General features: G+C 41.7%; 2 protein-coding genes across 2 annotated transcripts; both read left to right on the top strand.

Moving 5' to 3' along the window:
• The first annotated feature begins 72 nt into the window (after window positions 1-72).
• Window positions 73-3,603, top strand: isca1 (iron-sulfur cluster assembly 1). The gene is made up of 4 exons (XM_056591680.1): window positions 73-200; window positions 1,130-1,183; window positions 1,954-2,059; window positions 2,566-3,603. Exons 1-4 carry the CDS (start codon window positions 120-122, stop codon window positions 2,712-2,714), a joined length of 390 nt encoding a protein of 129 aa, XP_056447655.1. The 5' UTR covers window positions 73-119; the 3' UTR covers window positions 2,715-3,603.
• Window positions 3,604-4,483: 880 nt separating this feature from the next.
• psat1 (phosphoserine aminotransferase 1) lies at window positions 4,484-11,813 on the top strand. Its single transcript, XM_056591679.1, has 9 exons — window positions 4,484-4,744; window positions 5,478-5,538; window positions 5,872-5,941; window positions 7,252-7,457; window positions 8,703-8,875; window positions 9,303-9,472; window positions 10,034-10,162; window positions 10,655-10,792; window positions 11,194-11,813. The coding sequence occupies exons 1-9, from the start codon at window positions 4,688-4,690 to the stop codon at window positions 11,294-11,296; spliced, it is 1,107 nt and encodes a 368-aa protein (XP_056447654.1). The 5' UTR covers window positions 4,484-4,687; the 3' UTR covers window positions 11,297-11,813.
• Window positions 11,814-16,767: the final 4,954 nt, after the last annotated feature.

Raw genomic sequence — 16,767 nt, 5'->3', positions numbered from 1 at the left:
TACATTACATACGTTATATATAACGTCCACGGATTGGGCTGCGCATATGATTTCGCGCATGCGTAATGTAACGCCAGAATACCTTGTGACGCTTATGTTGTTCCTTGAAACAAGCAAACATGTCTGCCTCCATGGTGAGGGCGACCGTCCGAGCGGTCAGCAAAAGAAGAATACTGCCAACTAGAGCAGCGTTAACACTGGTAAGTGCCCCACGTCGTATACAATGTTATATAATGACATTTTATTCCCACCGTGTGTTTAATAGTGACTAAATACGATGTTCCAATGTTGCATAAGCCAACGATTGACGTCATGAGCCTTCACCTTACACAACGGGGTGACTTGTTTATATCGGGAAATATCCTGAGTTAACATTTGTTTATATCTCAGTTGCATTATAAGTTTTCCCATTGTATATTTTTGGGCGTTGGCGGACAACGTCCAAACGATCCGTGATTGGACACCAGAAGTAAACGTATACGAGAAACTACACTGTTATCAATATACTCTGCTTATTCTGTCTTTTTGTATCAAGAGTTTTGCATTTATTTGAATCATCCGGGAGGCTCGATCGCTTTAATTTGTAGTCGCATTGGCCATCAAATGCAAGCATGTTATTATTTCAGCCGATCAAGGCAGGGCTGACGCTGCTGCGAATAGATAACACAGGTCACTAAAGGTTATAGCAAGATTGGTTCGTCGCCGAATGTGTAAGCCTTTCCTATGGAGAGCATTGGTCCAGGAGATCATTGGTCAAGAGTTCCATCTACGCAGTTTCTCAAGTTCTCCTTCCCATTCTCCTTGACCCCGACGCTGTCCTCTCAACAGGGACACAATCATCTGTTCCGACCACAAGTGGTCGCCTTTTGGTTGTTTCCTTGTTGCATATGCTTTGCCCTATTCTTTTCACATAACATCAAATGCGGTGCACAATTTTCTTAAGTTCATCATTATATTCTTCTAAAGAGTGCTGATGTAGGATTTGGTTAATTTCCCAAATTCCCATAAAGAAATATTAAATTTTGCCTCATATTCAACATCTAGCTATGGTTGGTCAAGAAGCTGATACCTGAAAAGGCTCCCAGCTCCCATGTGATAACTGATCCTGTCCACGTGTGTTCCTTTGCAGACTCCTGCTGCTGTGAACCAAGTCAGGATGTTGCTACAAGACAAGCCTGAATACGTGAGTCACCAACTGAACTACCATTCCCATGTCGTTAGCCCTCCCTTTCCCTCCTCCCGTGGGTCACCACATGAACACCGGTCTCGCATGAATCCTGTCTCTGTTTCCTGGCAGCTTCCTTTGTTCTACAGCGCTTGGGGTGTTTGATTGTTTAAGCCATTCCTGTGAGCGTTGGAATCAGTAGCTTTGCCTGTTCCAGCATTGTCCGTCCAAACTTAAATCCTCTTGCCTGTGCCTGAACTCAACAGAGAGGCCTGCCTCTCTGTTGAGTTCTCTCTCCTGAGTGGGAACGGGGTTTCCAGAAAAATACATTTCTAGACATCATAGAGGAGGATCTTGGAGACCCATTGGGACCAAACACTCTATATCCGTGGTGGCTGTTGTAAAATAGACCTATTTAACACTTGCTTTAACAGAAAATATTCCTTACGGCATTTTTAAATGCTCAATGGGAATTGAGGGGAAGTAACTTTAATTTTCTTTTACAATTGACTTCTTGGGAGACACTTTTATTCAAAGTGACTTCCAGTGAATTCGGATGTCAATGACTTTCTGCTTCTAGTCCTTGACATCCGATGAGCAAGTTGTCTGCTTAAAACAATGCCACAATAATATGACTCAAAGATCCTGATGTCGCTTAGGGCAAAGTATGTTGTCACTTGTAAAGTTGCTATGCTGGAAGCGCTATAGAATTGTGACGATGACGCTCCTAGGAAAGCTATTGAAAATGTGTCTAACTGGAGACGCCTCTTCTGTCCGTGGGTGCCCAGATTGGCCTGAAGGTAGGCGTGAGGACCCGTGGCTGTAACGGACTGACCTACACACTGGACTACACAAAGGAGAAGAACCAGGCCGATGAGGAGGTGCTGCAGGACGGTGGGTCTGGCCAGAGCGCCTTCCTAACCCTCCTCCTCGTAGTCTATTTATCATATCCTACTGTAATGCACTGCTGCTACCCGCTTTGGCCGGGACACTCAATGGAAATCTCAATGAGTCTAATCCTTGTTAAACAAAGGTTAAATGAAATATTGTTGAAGGGATTGGCACCCTTTCATGGATTATTGGTTAGGGCAAAAAAGGGAAACAAATATTGTTTTCCTATTATTACGAAGCTTTAGATTAGTTTCATAACGCTCTGTGAAAAGCATAAAAAGATACATAATATTGATGTTGATCAGCTATAATGTTAGCTGATCAACATCAATTTTGTCATTTATGCAATACCTGTAAAAAAAAAAAAAAAGTAGTACTTCCTTTCTTGTTTCATGTGTGTGCGCTCTCAACATGTTTGACTGCCTGATGCCAAAGCTTCTCGTCAGTACTGTGAGTGTGTACATACAGCGCCTGTGCAATGTGACAGCTGTGTGCTCGCGGTCCTTCAGGCGTGCGGGTGTTCATCGAGAAGAAGGCCCAGCTCACCCTGCTGGGCACCGAGATGGACTTCGTGGACTCCAAGCTTTCTACCGAGTTCGTGTTCAACAACCCCAACATCAAGGGGACGTGTGGCTGCGGGGAGAGCTTCAGCATCTGAGAGCGCCGCAGAACAAAGCTGTGAAACCCTATCCCAGCGTGTCGACCCAGAGGACCGGCGCGGGTGTAAACGTGGGGATCGGACACACAAAGAGTTCTCTACGACTCTTGACTACATAGTATTTTTCTTCTGCCGTTCCCACAGACCTCTATAGTGTCATGCACTCCCACAAACATGTTTCGGCTTATATCGTCACACGTTTTTTGAGCTATGTTTAAACATTTAATTCTGTCTGCTGCCCTTTTTTTGTTGAAAGGGAAGCAAACGGGCTGCAAAGGCGCACAGTGTTTTGGAAGTGCTAGGAGCATCGAGATTACATTCATTCTTTCTTTTGTTTGCAGCCATTAGGATCAGGTCTATGTGCTTAACCCTGCTCTGTAGCTTGTCCAAACGGAGGGTGGGCTGGGACAAAACGTGCTGTGATCAACGTCTTACTATGAGCATCTTTCGGTTTATATTTCAACCGGTCCACCAAAGCCGAAAGGGGAAAATAGCTGAGCGATGTCAAACTGCCCGCAAGGGACTGAAATGTGGCCATGCTCTTACATTATTATGTAGTAGCGAAAAAGTTCCTGTGTCTTGAGAGTGATTTTGTTATAAGTTATTTGTTTTGAAAGTAAAGGGTTTATATTTAAGTAGGAGCATATATGAAGATTGTAAATTTCCATGAATACCGCTACACAACGCACAATATGTTATATATATCCCTCACAGGAATATATGCGGTTTAGTTTGTTGCTTTTTGCTTCAGATAACTTGAACTTGATTTTTATAGACACCATGCATCGTTACTGCTACCGATGCTTCAGATTTATGATCAGATTGAGATGTACAAGTGATATAAATCTCTGCAATAAATTGAAATGAGTTAAACTTTGAGGACAGTCTGTGTTCAGCATTTGAGATGAGGCGCTGGGAAGTTGACAGAGGCATATATAGAACATAACTCCGATCAGACTAACAGCTGGGGGGGACCTATAGTCCTTTTGTCTATCATTTTTTATGTGTTGGGATATAATGTCTAAGTGAATGTATGAGCGTCCCATGTAGATCATCATGGCATGTCAAAAGGACAAGAACCACAGCAGAAAGTTGTATGGTCGTCCTCGAGGTATTTGATATGAGATGAGATGCAGTTAAATGGATCTGTAACCTGAATCTATTAATTTGGCTTAAGTATGCATTTCCTATAATGTAGTTATTATATATTACAGATTTCGGATCTAGTCAACTGTTGGTCACGATGGTGTTTCAGTTATCAAAGGGTGTTTCCTGCATGGAAGATACATGACTCCTGAACAGGGATAAACATGTTAGTATATTCATATAAGTATATTCGTAAAAGATGCTAGTCTACCAGTTTGGGCTTGTTTGTAAGACTATTTGTAGTATTGGATATGAAGTAAAAAACGGAATGCCAATGTATATCTATATATATATACACACACATCCATATTAAATATGTATAAACTTAATAACTGGGATATCTTGAACAGCGTTAGGGTGGGCATAATAATCATTGCAAAATAATATGCACCATCAGGACTAATAACATACGGTATTTATGATATGGGTCCATTTATGTTAACGTTTATGGTTGTGAACAATACAAGCCAAAAGCGAAAACTATTTCTCAACTCAATTTATACAACAATTCTGGCCATCCAAAAAATCCGGGCATCCTTTTAATTGATAGCGTGAAGGGGGCGATTTGCCACGTGACATGTTTTGTGGCGTAACAGGGCGCCACTACTTTCCCCCAATCAGCTGAAACGTTCCCTTGACATGTGACCAATTGTATTGTCCTCTTTGATTTTTCTCTCAAGACGAGCATCGACTCCATCCCTTTTGCACGCTATCCATTGCGCAAGTGGAACTGTATAGCCATTACAAATACTCCAGGGAAACCAAGGAATAAACGAAACCCTTCATCAAATCTAACGAAATCCACATCTGAAAGACATATTCCGACAATGGAGCAGAAAACAATAATCAACTTTGGTGCTGGACCTGCAAAACTTCCACAATCCGTAAGCAAGTTAATGTTGGCTGGGATGTAGCGATACATTTACTGTAAAATATATAATATTCGGTGCTGTTGCTCTATGGCAAGTGGTTATTCAACGACGAATCATAATACTGAATGCATTGTCTACGTCTATTGTAATAGCTAAGCGATACATAATGGCCAATGCGACGTTGAACTATTAAACTACACAGTTTAATCTGTGGCGACATTCAAATCCTCCTGTGGGTGATGAAAGTGGCGTCCCTCGTACTGCGCTTAACGTCTCAACTCAGAGGCACTTGGATAGATTTACCCTACGTTGAAAGTTGGACCTGACTAGAAAACATTTTGCAGACTGACTGTCTGCCACCGACACAAACTCGGGTTGCATCAGCCTCATTCATTCATCTGCAATAGGTGTAGCACCAGTTGCGACTTGCGTCCTTTAGGTGGCAGCAAAACGCAAAATCAAATATCGTGATGCCACATCATGAGAGTTTTGCACAAACTGAAAACCGTGCCTTAATTGTATATCTAAATTGTACAATGTTTACCTGAAATTTACCTTTATTTTATTTTATATGAAACTCTGACACAGATGGTTATTGTCTGATAGATGCAGAAACATCAGGTTCAGACAGTAGTTGGATAAGATGGATGTTTAACTCTCGAGAGAAGGGTTGACCAACCGTTCTGCTGTTATCTTTTTTAAACGTCAATTGTATTTGTAAATCTTGTTTTGCTGTTGATTGCAGGTATTGTGTCAAGCCCAGAAGGAGCTTGTCAACTACGGTGGCCTGGGAATTAGTGTTCTTGGTGAGTATTATCTATATTGAATAGACGATTTAAGAGTGGCATCATTCATGTTAATGATATCATGTATTCTGTAATCTATTATATATTTTCTAATTAATTTAGGACTAGTAATGATGGAATATCCTAAAATCAATATGCAAATTACTATATATAAAAACAATATGATAACTTTAAAATAACCTGTAATATATACATCAGAGATATTGTTGAGGTTTAAATCATTATCTTGCGACCAAATCTATTCAATCTGTAATAAGTCTGAGGTATATTCTTCTGTGGCTGCCATCATTGAAAGCAAGATTTTTAATTTAATTGAATTTCTCCTACAAACAGAGATGAGTCACAGATCTGCAGACTTCAGCAAGATCCTGAGCAAGACTGAGTCTCTTCTCCGAGAGCTGCTGTGAGTAGAACCAGCTGCTGTGGGTCCTAGCTACAATGCCATTCCTGTACCCCACCTCTCCAAGGAGAAGTATTGGAGAAAGTTCTGAAGAACTGCATTTGGACATCATGCGGACAAATGTGTAATCAGTGCTGTAGAATAAGCCTTAAAAACAAAGTAATAGGGCTGTCTTGTTGCTCCGGTCTCGAAGTTGAATTCCTTCGCCTTCCTGCCATCTCCAAAAACGACCCGCTGTTTGGAAACATTGGTAAATCCACAGTTATAGCACAACAACGTTGACTTCTGTAGTGCGTTGAAAAAGTCTGAAATCTCCCAAGATAAAATGTCCATCTTCAGTTAGCTAGACAGACATAACTATCACTAGAAACATTGCTATAGGTTTTACTGGGAATGTGGTCAATTGCAAAATGACGTGCAACTAGACATGCCTTTTAACTTTGAGCAAGCAGATTTTTTTAGCATTTTTTTTTTGGTTGTTGAATACACAGCTCTCATCCAATGGCAGCCCTAACTGTGTGTTCACACCAAACGCGAATTTTTTTGCCCGTTCGCGTTGTCGCCGAAGTTTTGTCGCGCCACACATCATAATTTGTCGCTGTGCAAATTTGTCGAATTGGTCGTGCCACAACAAGGTAACCACCATTGCATGTCTTTACCTTTTGTGGAAGAGGGAGAGACGTCGGAGGACCCGACGCAGTGTATTCATAATATTGTAATGACCACGGAAGAGGCAGTGAATGAAGTATTGAATAGACAGAGATTTATTAGATAGGCCTACCTAATAAACCGTTGGAACACACAAGACCCGGAAACATAGCCGGTAAACAAACCCCGAGAAGCCCAATCCCTATGAGAGCTCCCCGCGCTACGGCCATCCGGAGGCGCACATAGCTTTTGGCCGTGATATTATGCATACAAATATTATATGATATACTATTATATTATATATAGAGCTCCGGGAGTCGCAAACGGCAACATTCACTTTCTCCTCCATGCTGCAGTTCACCCCGGACTGCACTGCACTGAGTTTGACGGTTCAACGCTGATTGGCTGTCATCAGGCGAAATTCGAGTCAAAGTTCAAATATTTGGACTCGAGCGAATTTTTCGCGCGACAAATTCTCGTGAACGCGCTCGCCTGTGCACGGCAAAAGTGTGGCGCGACAAATCAAAACTTGTCGCCCGTTTTCTCTCGTGAAAAATTCGACCGAAACGCGTCTATACGTTCACTTTGTACGGGATCCTGTCGCCCCGTCGCGTTTGGTGTGAACGCACACTAACAGCATTTTTTTTCCCCTTCTGTCTCTGCAGGAATATCCCAGACAATTACAAGGTGATGTTTCTACAAGGAGGCGGGTCTGGACAATTCAGTGCCGTTCCCCTCAATCTGATTGGTTTAAAGGAGGACAAGTGTGCTGACTACATCGTGACCGGCACCTGGTCTGAAAAGGCGGCAAAAGAGGCGGAGAAATATGGAAAAGTCAATGTTGTGCACCCGAAGCTTGACGGCTACACCAGTAAGTGTCAACATGCAGTATGTGTAGCATGTATGTGAAGACACGCCTGTATGTTTGCCACTTGATAACAGTTAAAACCAGGGGGAGGTTGAAGTTCTCCCAATCTTTGTGTTCAATCAAACAGGCTGTGACACATGGAGGACTGCCTGTGAATTGGGGGAGTAGTGAAAGTAGGTCGACAATAGAGACACAAGCCTGTTGGTCCCCAGTGGTCCTGATAAACTAATGAGGCTCATGAAGGGGGAAAAAAGATAAAGTGCCACCTGCTGGCTTCTGATAGACCTCCTGCTTCGAGTCGAACAACATCGCTGTTGTCAGGGGAAATCTCAAGCAGGTGACGTGATTACAATGGATGGTTGAACCTTACCGGTATCGTGTACACTTATTCACTGCCCCCATCGCTTTTGCACAAAATAAGTGGAAATGAAATAGTTTTTTACATGCGTGAGGCTTGAGTGCAGGTTAAAATGTAACGTGCACATTTGCACTAATACATTTTAATATATTCTACTATAGTGGTGTGAACATACTCTTATGTCAGCCACTTCATGTCAATGAACAGTAATACAGTTTTAACACCGTTTTTGTTGTTATTATTATATATAATTAAAAACTGAATTGCTCATGTGTTCAACAATGTAGAACTACTGGTATGTGGAGATTTTTTGCAGGTTAAGAACCTGTCTGTTGTGTTGAAGTCTGTTGTTTGAAGTCAAATTATTGAACCTAAGACAGTACATATCTTGTACATAAGACTTTTCAATAAGGTAACATTAATAACAATTAATATCCATTAGTTAATGCAGTTATAAGTATTATATATATATATATATATATATATATATATATATATAATGACATGGGGGTTAGTGGGTTAGCATTAACACCAACCCTTTTAAATAATGTATATGACCTATTACAAACTGGTTTCAAATGAATAAACAAAGAAGGGCATCTGAAAAACCCTTACGTTTAGTATTGTTTAACACTTCTTCAGCACCATGATAATAATCTCCCGGATCTCATCGAATTACCCCAAAGCTGTCGCCAAAACCAGTTGCTTAGTTGCTACCCCACATTCCAAACCATTCTCTAAATCTCTTTACCGCTTAAACATTGAAGAGCGATGTCCCGCAGAGGAATGGAATGAGGAAGAACGTCTTCAGCACGGCCTCAATAAAGATAACACGCCCCGTCTGGTTTTAACCGCTGCGTGGCGTCCGCCTCTCGCTTTGCGTTCTCCAGAGATCCCCGAGCCCTGCACCTGGAACCTGAACCCGGCAGCCTCATACGTCTATTACTGCTCCAACGAGACGGTCCACGGCGTGGAGTACAACTTTGTCCCCGAGACCAACGGCGTGGTCCTCGTCAGCGACATGTCCTCCAACTTCCTGTCCCGGCCAGTGGACGTGTCCAAGGTAGAAAAGGACTGTATAAAAGGTCAAGGTCAAACGAGCTAAATGGGCCTGTTAGAAACCTGTTTATCTGGTTAATTATAACTATTTATTATGTAGTTGTTATTAGTAAAATGAAATATGCAGTCCAAATTCCCCACATGAAGGAACATAAAGCCTTCCCTGGCTCATTCCCTGGCTAAATGCCACTTAGGCCCAATCCCATTTTTTCCCCTTACCCCTCCCCCCTTCCCCCTTACCCCTTCAAAACAAGGGGGAGGGGGAAGGGGTAAGGGGTAGAAATGGGATTGGGCCTTAGGCACAATCCAATTTCTACCCCTTACCCCTTTCCCCTTCCCCCTTTCCCCTTCAAAACAAGGGGAAGGGGTAAGGGGTAGAAATGGGATTGGGCCTTAATGTTTGAAATTGTCTTTCCCTTTTTGTTATGAAGTACGGCCTGATCTTTGCCGGGGCCCAGAAGAATGTGGGCTGCGCCGGCGTGACCGTGGTCATCGTGAGAGAGGACCTGATAGGGCACACGTTGAATGAGTGTCCTGTGGTCTTCAACTACAAGGTCCAGGCGAGCAACAATTCTCTCTACAACACACCACCAGTCTTCAGGTAACACAAATACGTTGTGTATATCTTCCCCAGTAAGTTGTCGTGTGTGAAAGGCCAGCCTCATGTGCCTTTTTTTTTAATATATTTTGGATTTCTTTTATTTTTTGGGATATCCCTGATATAAATGTATGCTGCAAAATTCAATTTTTACTTAAATTCACCCTCTTTCTTTCAAACATGTGTTTGCTGCTGCTCATTATTCCTTGGGAAGTATGGGGGAGAAATTGTACAGGCAAAGCAGAAAGCACCTCTTGGCCAAGAGCCATTTGGTGTAATGTGTGTCAGCATGGACTCCATTTTGGTACTCAGTCCCCTGATTACATTAGGGAGAGAGTTTGGGCGTAAAGCCCACAATTGCTTACTCAAAAAAACGATCTTTCTCTTGCATGTTTTTGTTGATCTTGCAACTTCTAGAATTGTATTACTTATAGTGTGTGTGTGTGTGTGTGTGTGTGTGTGTGTGTGTGTGTGTGTGTGTGTGTGTGTGTGTGTGTGTGTGTGTGTGTGTGTGTGTGTGTGTGTGTGTGTGTGTGTGTGTGTGTGTGTGTGTGTGTGTGTTAGCATCTACATCATGGGCCTTGTGCTGGAGTGGATCCATAACAACGGTGGCACGGCTGCTATGGAGACGCTCAACAAGCAGAAGTCCTCCATGATATACGACATCATTAGCTCCTCCAGCGGGTTCTACGTGTGAGTTGCTCTACACTTTCGCAGTGCAGCCTAGTCCAGCCGAGCATGCCCGTCTCGCTAATGCTAGTCGTTTTTAGTTATCATTTAGTTATTTTGACAGGATGGTGCATTGGTTAGTGTTTTAGGGGGACTCCCACATTAAAGATTAAGGATTTGAATTCCCTGGTTTGAAGTCTACCTGTAGGCATTGATCAACAGGCCTGCTTGGTTATTTGATGACGTGTCACAACAGAAACAAAACACGAATCAACATGGAAATAGAACTATTAATGAACAGCACACAGGTATGAACAACATAGACATAGAACTATTAATGAACAGCACACAGGTATGAAACAACATAGAACTATTAATGAACAGCACCCAGGTATGAAACAACGTTGACATAGAACTAGTAATGAACAGCACACAGGTCATTTTAGACGTTGGTTCTAGCGTGGGCTCTGTTTAGTCCCCTAAATCCACCCTTTGGCCGCTGGGTTCCCTGTGTAGGTGTCCCGTGGACGAGGCGTGCCGGAGCCGCATGAACGTGCCGTTCCGCGTGGGCAAGAAGGAGGGCGACGAGGCCCTGGAGAAGAAGTTTCTGGAAGGGGCGTCCCAGCGCGGGATGATAGGCCTGAAGGGACACAGGTGAGACAGGCAAGGGGATACCGTGGACGTTTCCTCAGGTCACAATTATATTGAGCCTTAAGAGTCACGGCCTACTAGCTCTATGGATTACACTTCCACGTTGTGTTTTTTTCTATTAAGTTTATTGGGATTAGTTTGGCTTTATATATATGGGTTACATAAGTGTTGCGGTTGCGCCAGGTTCAATTCCGACTTGTATTCCTATGCTACATGTCATCCCCTCTCTTTTCCAACCTGCTTTTCTGTACCTCTTAGTGAAAATTAGTTAAAACCTTCTATTGATTATTATGGTAGCTTTTCCCAGCCGAATTAATCAATTGAGAGAATTAAAAATTGCTCCCAAAGATTTATTGTTCCGTTAGAACCGAGGCGTTAGTGACGCTGTCTGTCTCCCCCTGCAGGTCGGTTGGGGGAATGCGTGCGTCTTTGTACAACGCGGTCACGGTGGAAGACGCTGAAGCTCTCGCCACTTACATGAAGGATTTCTTGAAAGAGCACCAATAAGAAGTTAAACCTGACGATTAGTCTATTCCACATAAACAATAACCATGAGCAAGTTGCCTAGTTTGGGACCAACATCCAATCTAGCTTTAGCCCTACTTAATAAGCTTCAACCACTAGCGTGTTCGAAATGTAATATTTTTAATACTACTGTGCTTGTATGTACATAGATTATTCTTTATACATGTTTGGCTTGTTTACATACTAATAATTGTATTAGGTAAAATGTATCTTGCATTATGCCCTAAATGACCATTAAAATGTCCTGATTACTAATCCTTTGGTTTATTTTGACTAGTCAATTCCCATCCTTGGAAGTAATGGATAATCTGTGCAGCATATTTCCACTACTTAGTTTAATTTGAATGTGTTAAAGCTTAAAACATAGTTATCATGGCTTTTAAAAACAATTGCCCTTTTTCAAAACAATTCACTCCTTTTTCGAGATTTTACATTGTCAGTTGGTATTCAACACGGCATGACAGATATACGTTTGGAAAAGTAGAATAAAAACAAACAAACCTGTGCAAAGTATAAATATAAGTATATTCATGACTTCGTCGTCGTCAATGTACCCTCAAGCGTCTTACCGAGTCTGTCCACGAGGTGGAGCCATTTATCAAGATAACTTGATAAGACGGACGTCGTTGATTATTTTATGTTCTTTTAATACCACTTGTGAGTAAATACACTCAGAAGTGGATCATGGCAAAACCAATTTATACTTGGCTCTGCGTCACTGGAATACGCAGGAGGGCTGATATGTCAACATGACAAATTGAACATATTTGCAAAGTAAATATTTGCTTGTGAAAATTAAACCCAAATATTCCCCCAGCAATCGAATTCCCTCAAGCCAAAGAAATAGCTCAATATTTTATTATTGTTTTAATTATTTTATCATTATTTTATTTTTACTTAAATATCGAGTAGTGTACCTTCTAGTACCGCATGTGTGACTATAGTCCACGAGCCTACTGGTATTAAAGGGCGAGGGAGACATTGTGGCGTGTTCGTTGAGTAGCTTACTATCGCCGTGGGCGTGGTTGAGGAGGCTCAAAATCACTCTACCAATTTTCACAGCTTGAGATCAAAGAGCTAAATATATTAATATATATTAGATGAATACGACAACCATCAAAGGTCAAACATGTGTGATCAAGATCCAGCCTGAACCATAAAATAAGCAACATATGTCAGTCTGTGTTATTGGATTGTAAAACACGGTTAGGTGTGAATGTCGCCGGGGCGGCTCAGTTATATTGGGTTCACCATCACTGGCTCTTACTGTAGAGGCTGCCGCGGTCTCTTAACCTGACGGCGGGCGCCAAGCTGAGCCATTTGAACAAGAAGCAAATAACTGAATTAATGAACTCACTACTCAAAGGGTCATTTTTCATAGAATGCCTAATCCGGACAGATTTGACACCTTATGGTACTTGGGTGGGGGTTGATTCTGAAATTTGACCGGTTCGGATATCATGATAGATGGGACGTGTTGGGAATAAAAGGTGAACAACCGTCTGGTTTCAATAGGCCTAATCCGATCCGTGGGGGGTTGTGTGTCTGCTGAGCGGACAGACAGCAAAGTGGAAGGCCTTCGCCCAATCCCATTTCTACCCCTTACCCCTTCCCCGTACCCCTCCCCCTTGTTTTGAGAGACTGGGATCCGTTACTTTACACTTCATCGTGAGATATGTTCTGAACAAAAACACAGTATCGATACATAACACTATCAATCAAATCACAGATTGGGGTGATCTAATGGAACATTATAGCAGGTTGATTACTACCGTTCATGTTTATATCTGTTATGTTAACATGAATTTGTTTTATTTCATTTACTAATAGTACGGTACTTCTTGTGAAGGTTTTGTCTGGCCCTTGGTATGACTATAGTTTGGTTAGGTATTTTTCCAAGAAATAAGAGCTCACAATCTGCTTTTGTCCTCTCCTTGAGTTAAAAAAATGTATAGAATATATAGAATAGTTCATAGAATATATAATAACTTGGATGCCGCTTTCATAGACCTGAATGACTGCCTGAGACGTTAGAAAGTGGCCTTCCGTCTCATTCTTCCCCGTCACAAGGAAGTAGGACTCATGATGGCCATCCATAGACTATAGCTCTGTGTCTAAGCTTATTGATCAACCAAACCTTCCTCTTTTCTTGTGATGGACAAAAACTGTCCCTGACCTCCAGTTTGCTTAACCCGGCTTGTCTCATCTTCTTATACATCAGGGTGTACATCTTCCTCTTCACTCCTTCTTTGTCACAAGTCGCGACCCAGTCTACTCACAAAGATAGCTACCAACCTTTATTTTGAATCGCTGTGTGGGATCCGCTGAAAAGGCAACAAATGAAACTGAGACGGATAATATTTTAGACACATTCCCTAAGGTTTTTTGTTTTTTGGGGGTTTTTTTGGAAAGTAATTTCAGATGTTTGCGAATAATACTGACAGTGGGATAGAAAAACCGGAAAGTTCCGCGGTGTTTGACCATGGAGCCCCGGGATGGAGACTGAAGCTGTACGGGGATGTGTTTGCTTAAAAGTAAGAGTGAAATATTGCTCCGGGCCCCATGGCTTACCTCATGGATTTCATCTGGGTTGGTGAGATGGGTATACTGTTAAGAAGCGGTGGATTACCGTCCAATGTGGGGACACAGTGGTATACCGTCCTGTAGAGTCAAATCAGTGTTTAGCTGATAGTGTGAGGGCAAAGCACGCCAACGGGGAGTGGGGTCCCCTCAGTAGGCCCACGGCTTTGCAGTTGTTACACCAATCCCCGTCATGTAAGGTGTGTTGGCAGCTTGGTGTCGGCATTGTTTTGAGTTGACTTGAGTTCATTGAATAGTTATTGAATACATACAATTAATGGATAATTGCTTCTTTGTGCCTTAAAGAGTCAGATATTTTATTTTGTCTTGTTAAGATATTTTTTTTTCTGCCAAAGCTAAATGAGTACCTCACTTGATGCAACTTGTGATGGATGTTGGTCTTATATTATAATCTAAATATAGCGAAGTACATTAACGAAATGTAAGAATCTATGGAAATGAGGAATGCGTATTAGCTGCAGCCTGTTTAATTTAGCATGCCACTTGTAAATTGTGTAGGCTAATTCACACAAAATGAATGCATTTCCCAATATATATTCATATATTTCCTTCCCTGACCTACCAAGAAAAGCGACTGTGACCCTGTTGAGGCCACCTTTCCCTAGGATTCAAAAAAATAATAGAAAAAACACAAGTGCAACAAAAAAAAGAGAGCCAGATTGTGAGTGAAAGGGTGTTCTTTCTCTCTGCTCCCTGTTCCTACGGTGATGGGAGGTGGCGCCTCGATTGTGTAGTGATCCTTGTCCTGTCAAGCCCACTAATGTCGAGGTAATGCCACTGTCGCGCTGCGGTAAGACGGCGATAATGAAAAACACCGGGGAAGACAATATCAAATGGCTCTTCTACATCCTGCAGTAGAGATTAGTCGACACAAAGGCAGGCTGATGGAGCCCGGAGCAGCCAGGGCCGGCTTTACTGTTGCTGATTGAGTCTCTTGTAAAGAGCTCCGCGGCACCCGGCAAATGTGACTGATATATTTTATGCAGTCTGTTTCCGACTGACACGCGCACACTCCACTCTGCCTCCAAAGTGTGTGTTTGCGAGTGCGCGTGGCGTGCGCGTGTATACGTGTGTGGGAAGGTGGTTGTGCGCTCTCGAGGTTGACATATTGCTTTCATTCAATGTCTGTTTTCTGTAGGTAGTTGATTCCTCGCCGTCACCTTTAAAGGTGGGAATGTTTGTGTGGGAATGTGTTTATCTTTAAAATAGGTTGCTTCTGTGCCCTAGTTGTGTTTACTTTCATATGCAGCCTGGCTATACGCCTCACTCCAGCAGGGATACTGTTCGATGTCACTATGATGCATAGCTCCACACATAATTTAGTTGAAAAATGGTTACAAGCGCAGTATTCTAGGTCATTCCTTTTGGTTTTAAGTCACATCTTTCGGTTTTTGATACCCAGACGTAAGCATTTTACTTTAAAGTCAAGTTTATTTATAAAGCCTTTTTTTATTAAAGTTGCTGTCTCAGAGCGTTGCGTGGCTGCATTCAAACGAGATTTGACCCAGCACGGGAGGGACAAGGGAAAAACTCCTCCAAACCCAGTGGGAGACTTATAAGGTTCTAATTTCAGTTTGACGAGAATTATGTATACTGCATTATTTTAATTTTAATTATTTAATAATATAGCAGTTGGGAGTAAAACAGCCTCAATATAATAAGCCTAATTCGTATTAAAGGTGCAGTTTGCAGGATTTAGTGGCATCTAGTGGACTGGACTTCGAAGAAATTGAATATATTATTCTTATTATTCTTACTTATAAGTATTATAATATATTATAATACTTATATAGTATTCTTCCACGGAGTCCGCCATGTTGCACTGCCATGTTTCTACAGTAGCCCACAACAGCCAAATGTTTCTCTCTCTCTCTCCGCAGTTACAATTTTCAACCATAATCGCTATATTACTGGTAAGCTATGACTGATGGTTTTATACACTGAATAACTAAAAATAAATTAGAAATCTACCAAGAAACCCCTTCACTTGACACTTGACACTACTTGATGCTGTCGTTGACAATGACATCATTTTCACAAGTAGCCTACCAAATGCACCGGGGTCATCCCTATGTTCCCCTGGTCCTGAAAAAGGGTCCTTTGTTCCCCGGTCAAATCATGCATGATGCCAGTGTGACTGGCGTCATGCATTGTTTACCATCTCAAATTCTGCACCACAGAGTGCTTAATGTCCCCTGTAAAAGACTAGTCGACCATGCACAACATCACATTTCAGAAGTAAATGGAAGCCATTTGTCCGATATGTACTCATGTACTCACTGCATTCCTGAATCACACCCTATTAGCATATGTTTAGACAACACGTTTCAGGCATACTGGATTAGATAAGATTAAATTAATTTGGATTGACATGGTGCAGAGTACAAGTACATAGACAACGAAATGCAGTTAGCTTCTAACCAGATGTGCAAAAAAGCAGTAAGGTGTAAACTATGTACATGTAATGAATAATATAGATAGTGCAGTGTGAACAGTATATACAGTATGAACAGTATAGGTAGATACCTGTACAGTAAAGTATGGAGTATAGTATACATTAACGATATTTATACCATAGACAGAATAATAATGAATAATGTGGATTTTGCAGTGTGAACATAGACAGCATGAACAGTATAGGTATATACCTGTACAGTAAAGTATGGAGTATAGTAAACATTAATATATATACCATATACAGGCCATAATAACAGCAGTGTATAGACAGCATCAACAGTATAGACATGTATTTACAGTTAATAATTTAATAATTACACAAGTAGAATTCTATAGGTGGGATACAAAATCGTCCAATGGTATGAAATACCAATGGACTATCATTTACTCAATTA

The sequence above is a fragment of the Gadus chalcogrammus genome, chromosome 6 (genome assembly GCF_026213295.1).
Source record: "Gadus chalcogrammus isolate NIFS_2021 chromosome 6, NIFS_Gcha_1.0, whole genome shotgun sequence".
Taxonomy (NCBI): Eukaryota; Metazoa; Chordata; class Actinopteri; order Gadiformes; family Gadidae; genus Gadus; species Gadus chalcogrammus.
The sequence above is the reverse complement of the archived record's forward strand: the minus strand, read 5'-3'. Positions and strand labels throughout refer to the sequence as shown.

What these genes read in the sequence shown, in the direction of transcription:
- isca1 (XM_056591680.1), top strand. Translation starts at nt 120, where the DNA reads ATGTCTGCCTCCATGGTGAGGGCGACCGTCCGAGCGGTCAGCAAAAGA. An exon ending in TACAAGACAAGCCTGAATAC is followed by an intron (nt 1,184 to 1,953) that starts GTGAGTCACCAA and finishes GTGGGTGCCCAG; the next exon opens with ATTGGCCTGAAGGTAGGCGT. An exon ending in TGAGGAGGTGCTGCAGGACG is followed by an intron (nt 2,060 to 2,565) that starts GTGGGTCTGGCC and finishes GCGGTCCTTCAG; the next exon opens with GCGTGCGGGTGTTCATCGAG.
- psat1 (XM_056591679.1), top strand. Translation starts at nt 4,688, where the DNA reads ATGGAGCAGAAAACAATAATCAACTTTGGTGCTGGACCTGCAAAACTT. An exon ending in CCTGGGAATTAGTGTTCTTG is followed by an intron (nt 5,539 to 5,871) that starts GTGAGTATTATC and finishes TCCTACAAACAG; the next exon opens with AGATGAGTCACAGATCTGCA. An exon ending in ATAGGCCTGAAGGGACACAG is followed by an intron (nt 10,793 to 11,193) that starts GTGAGACAGGCA and finishes CTCCCCCTGCAG; the next exon opens with GTCGGTTGGGGGAATGCGTG.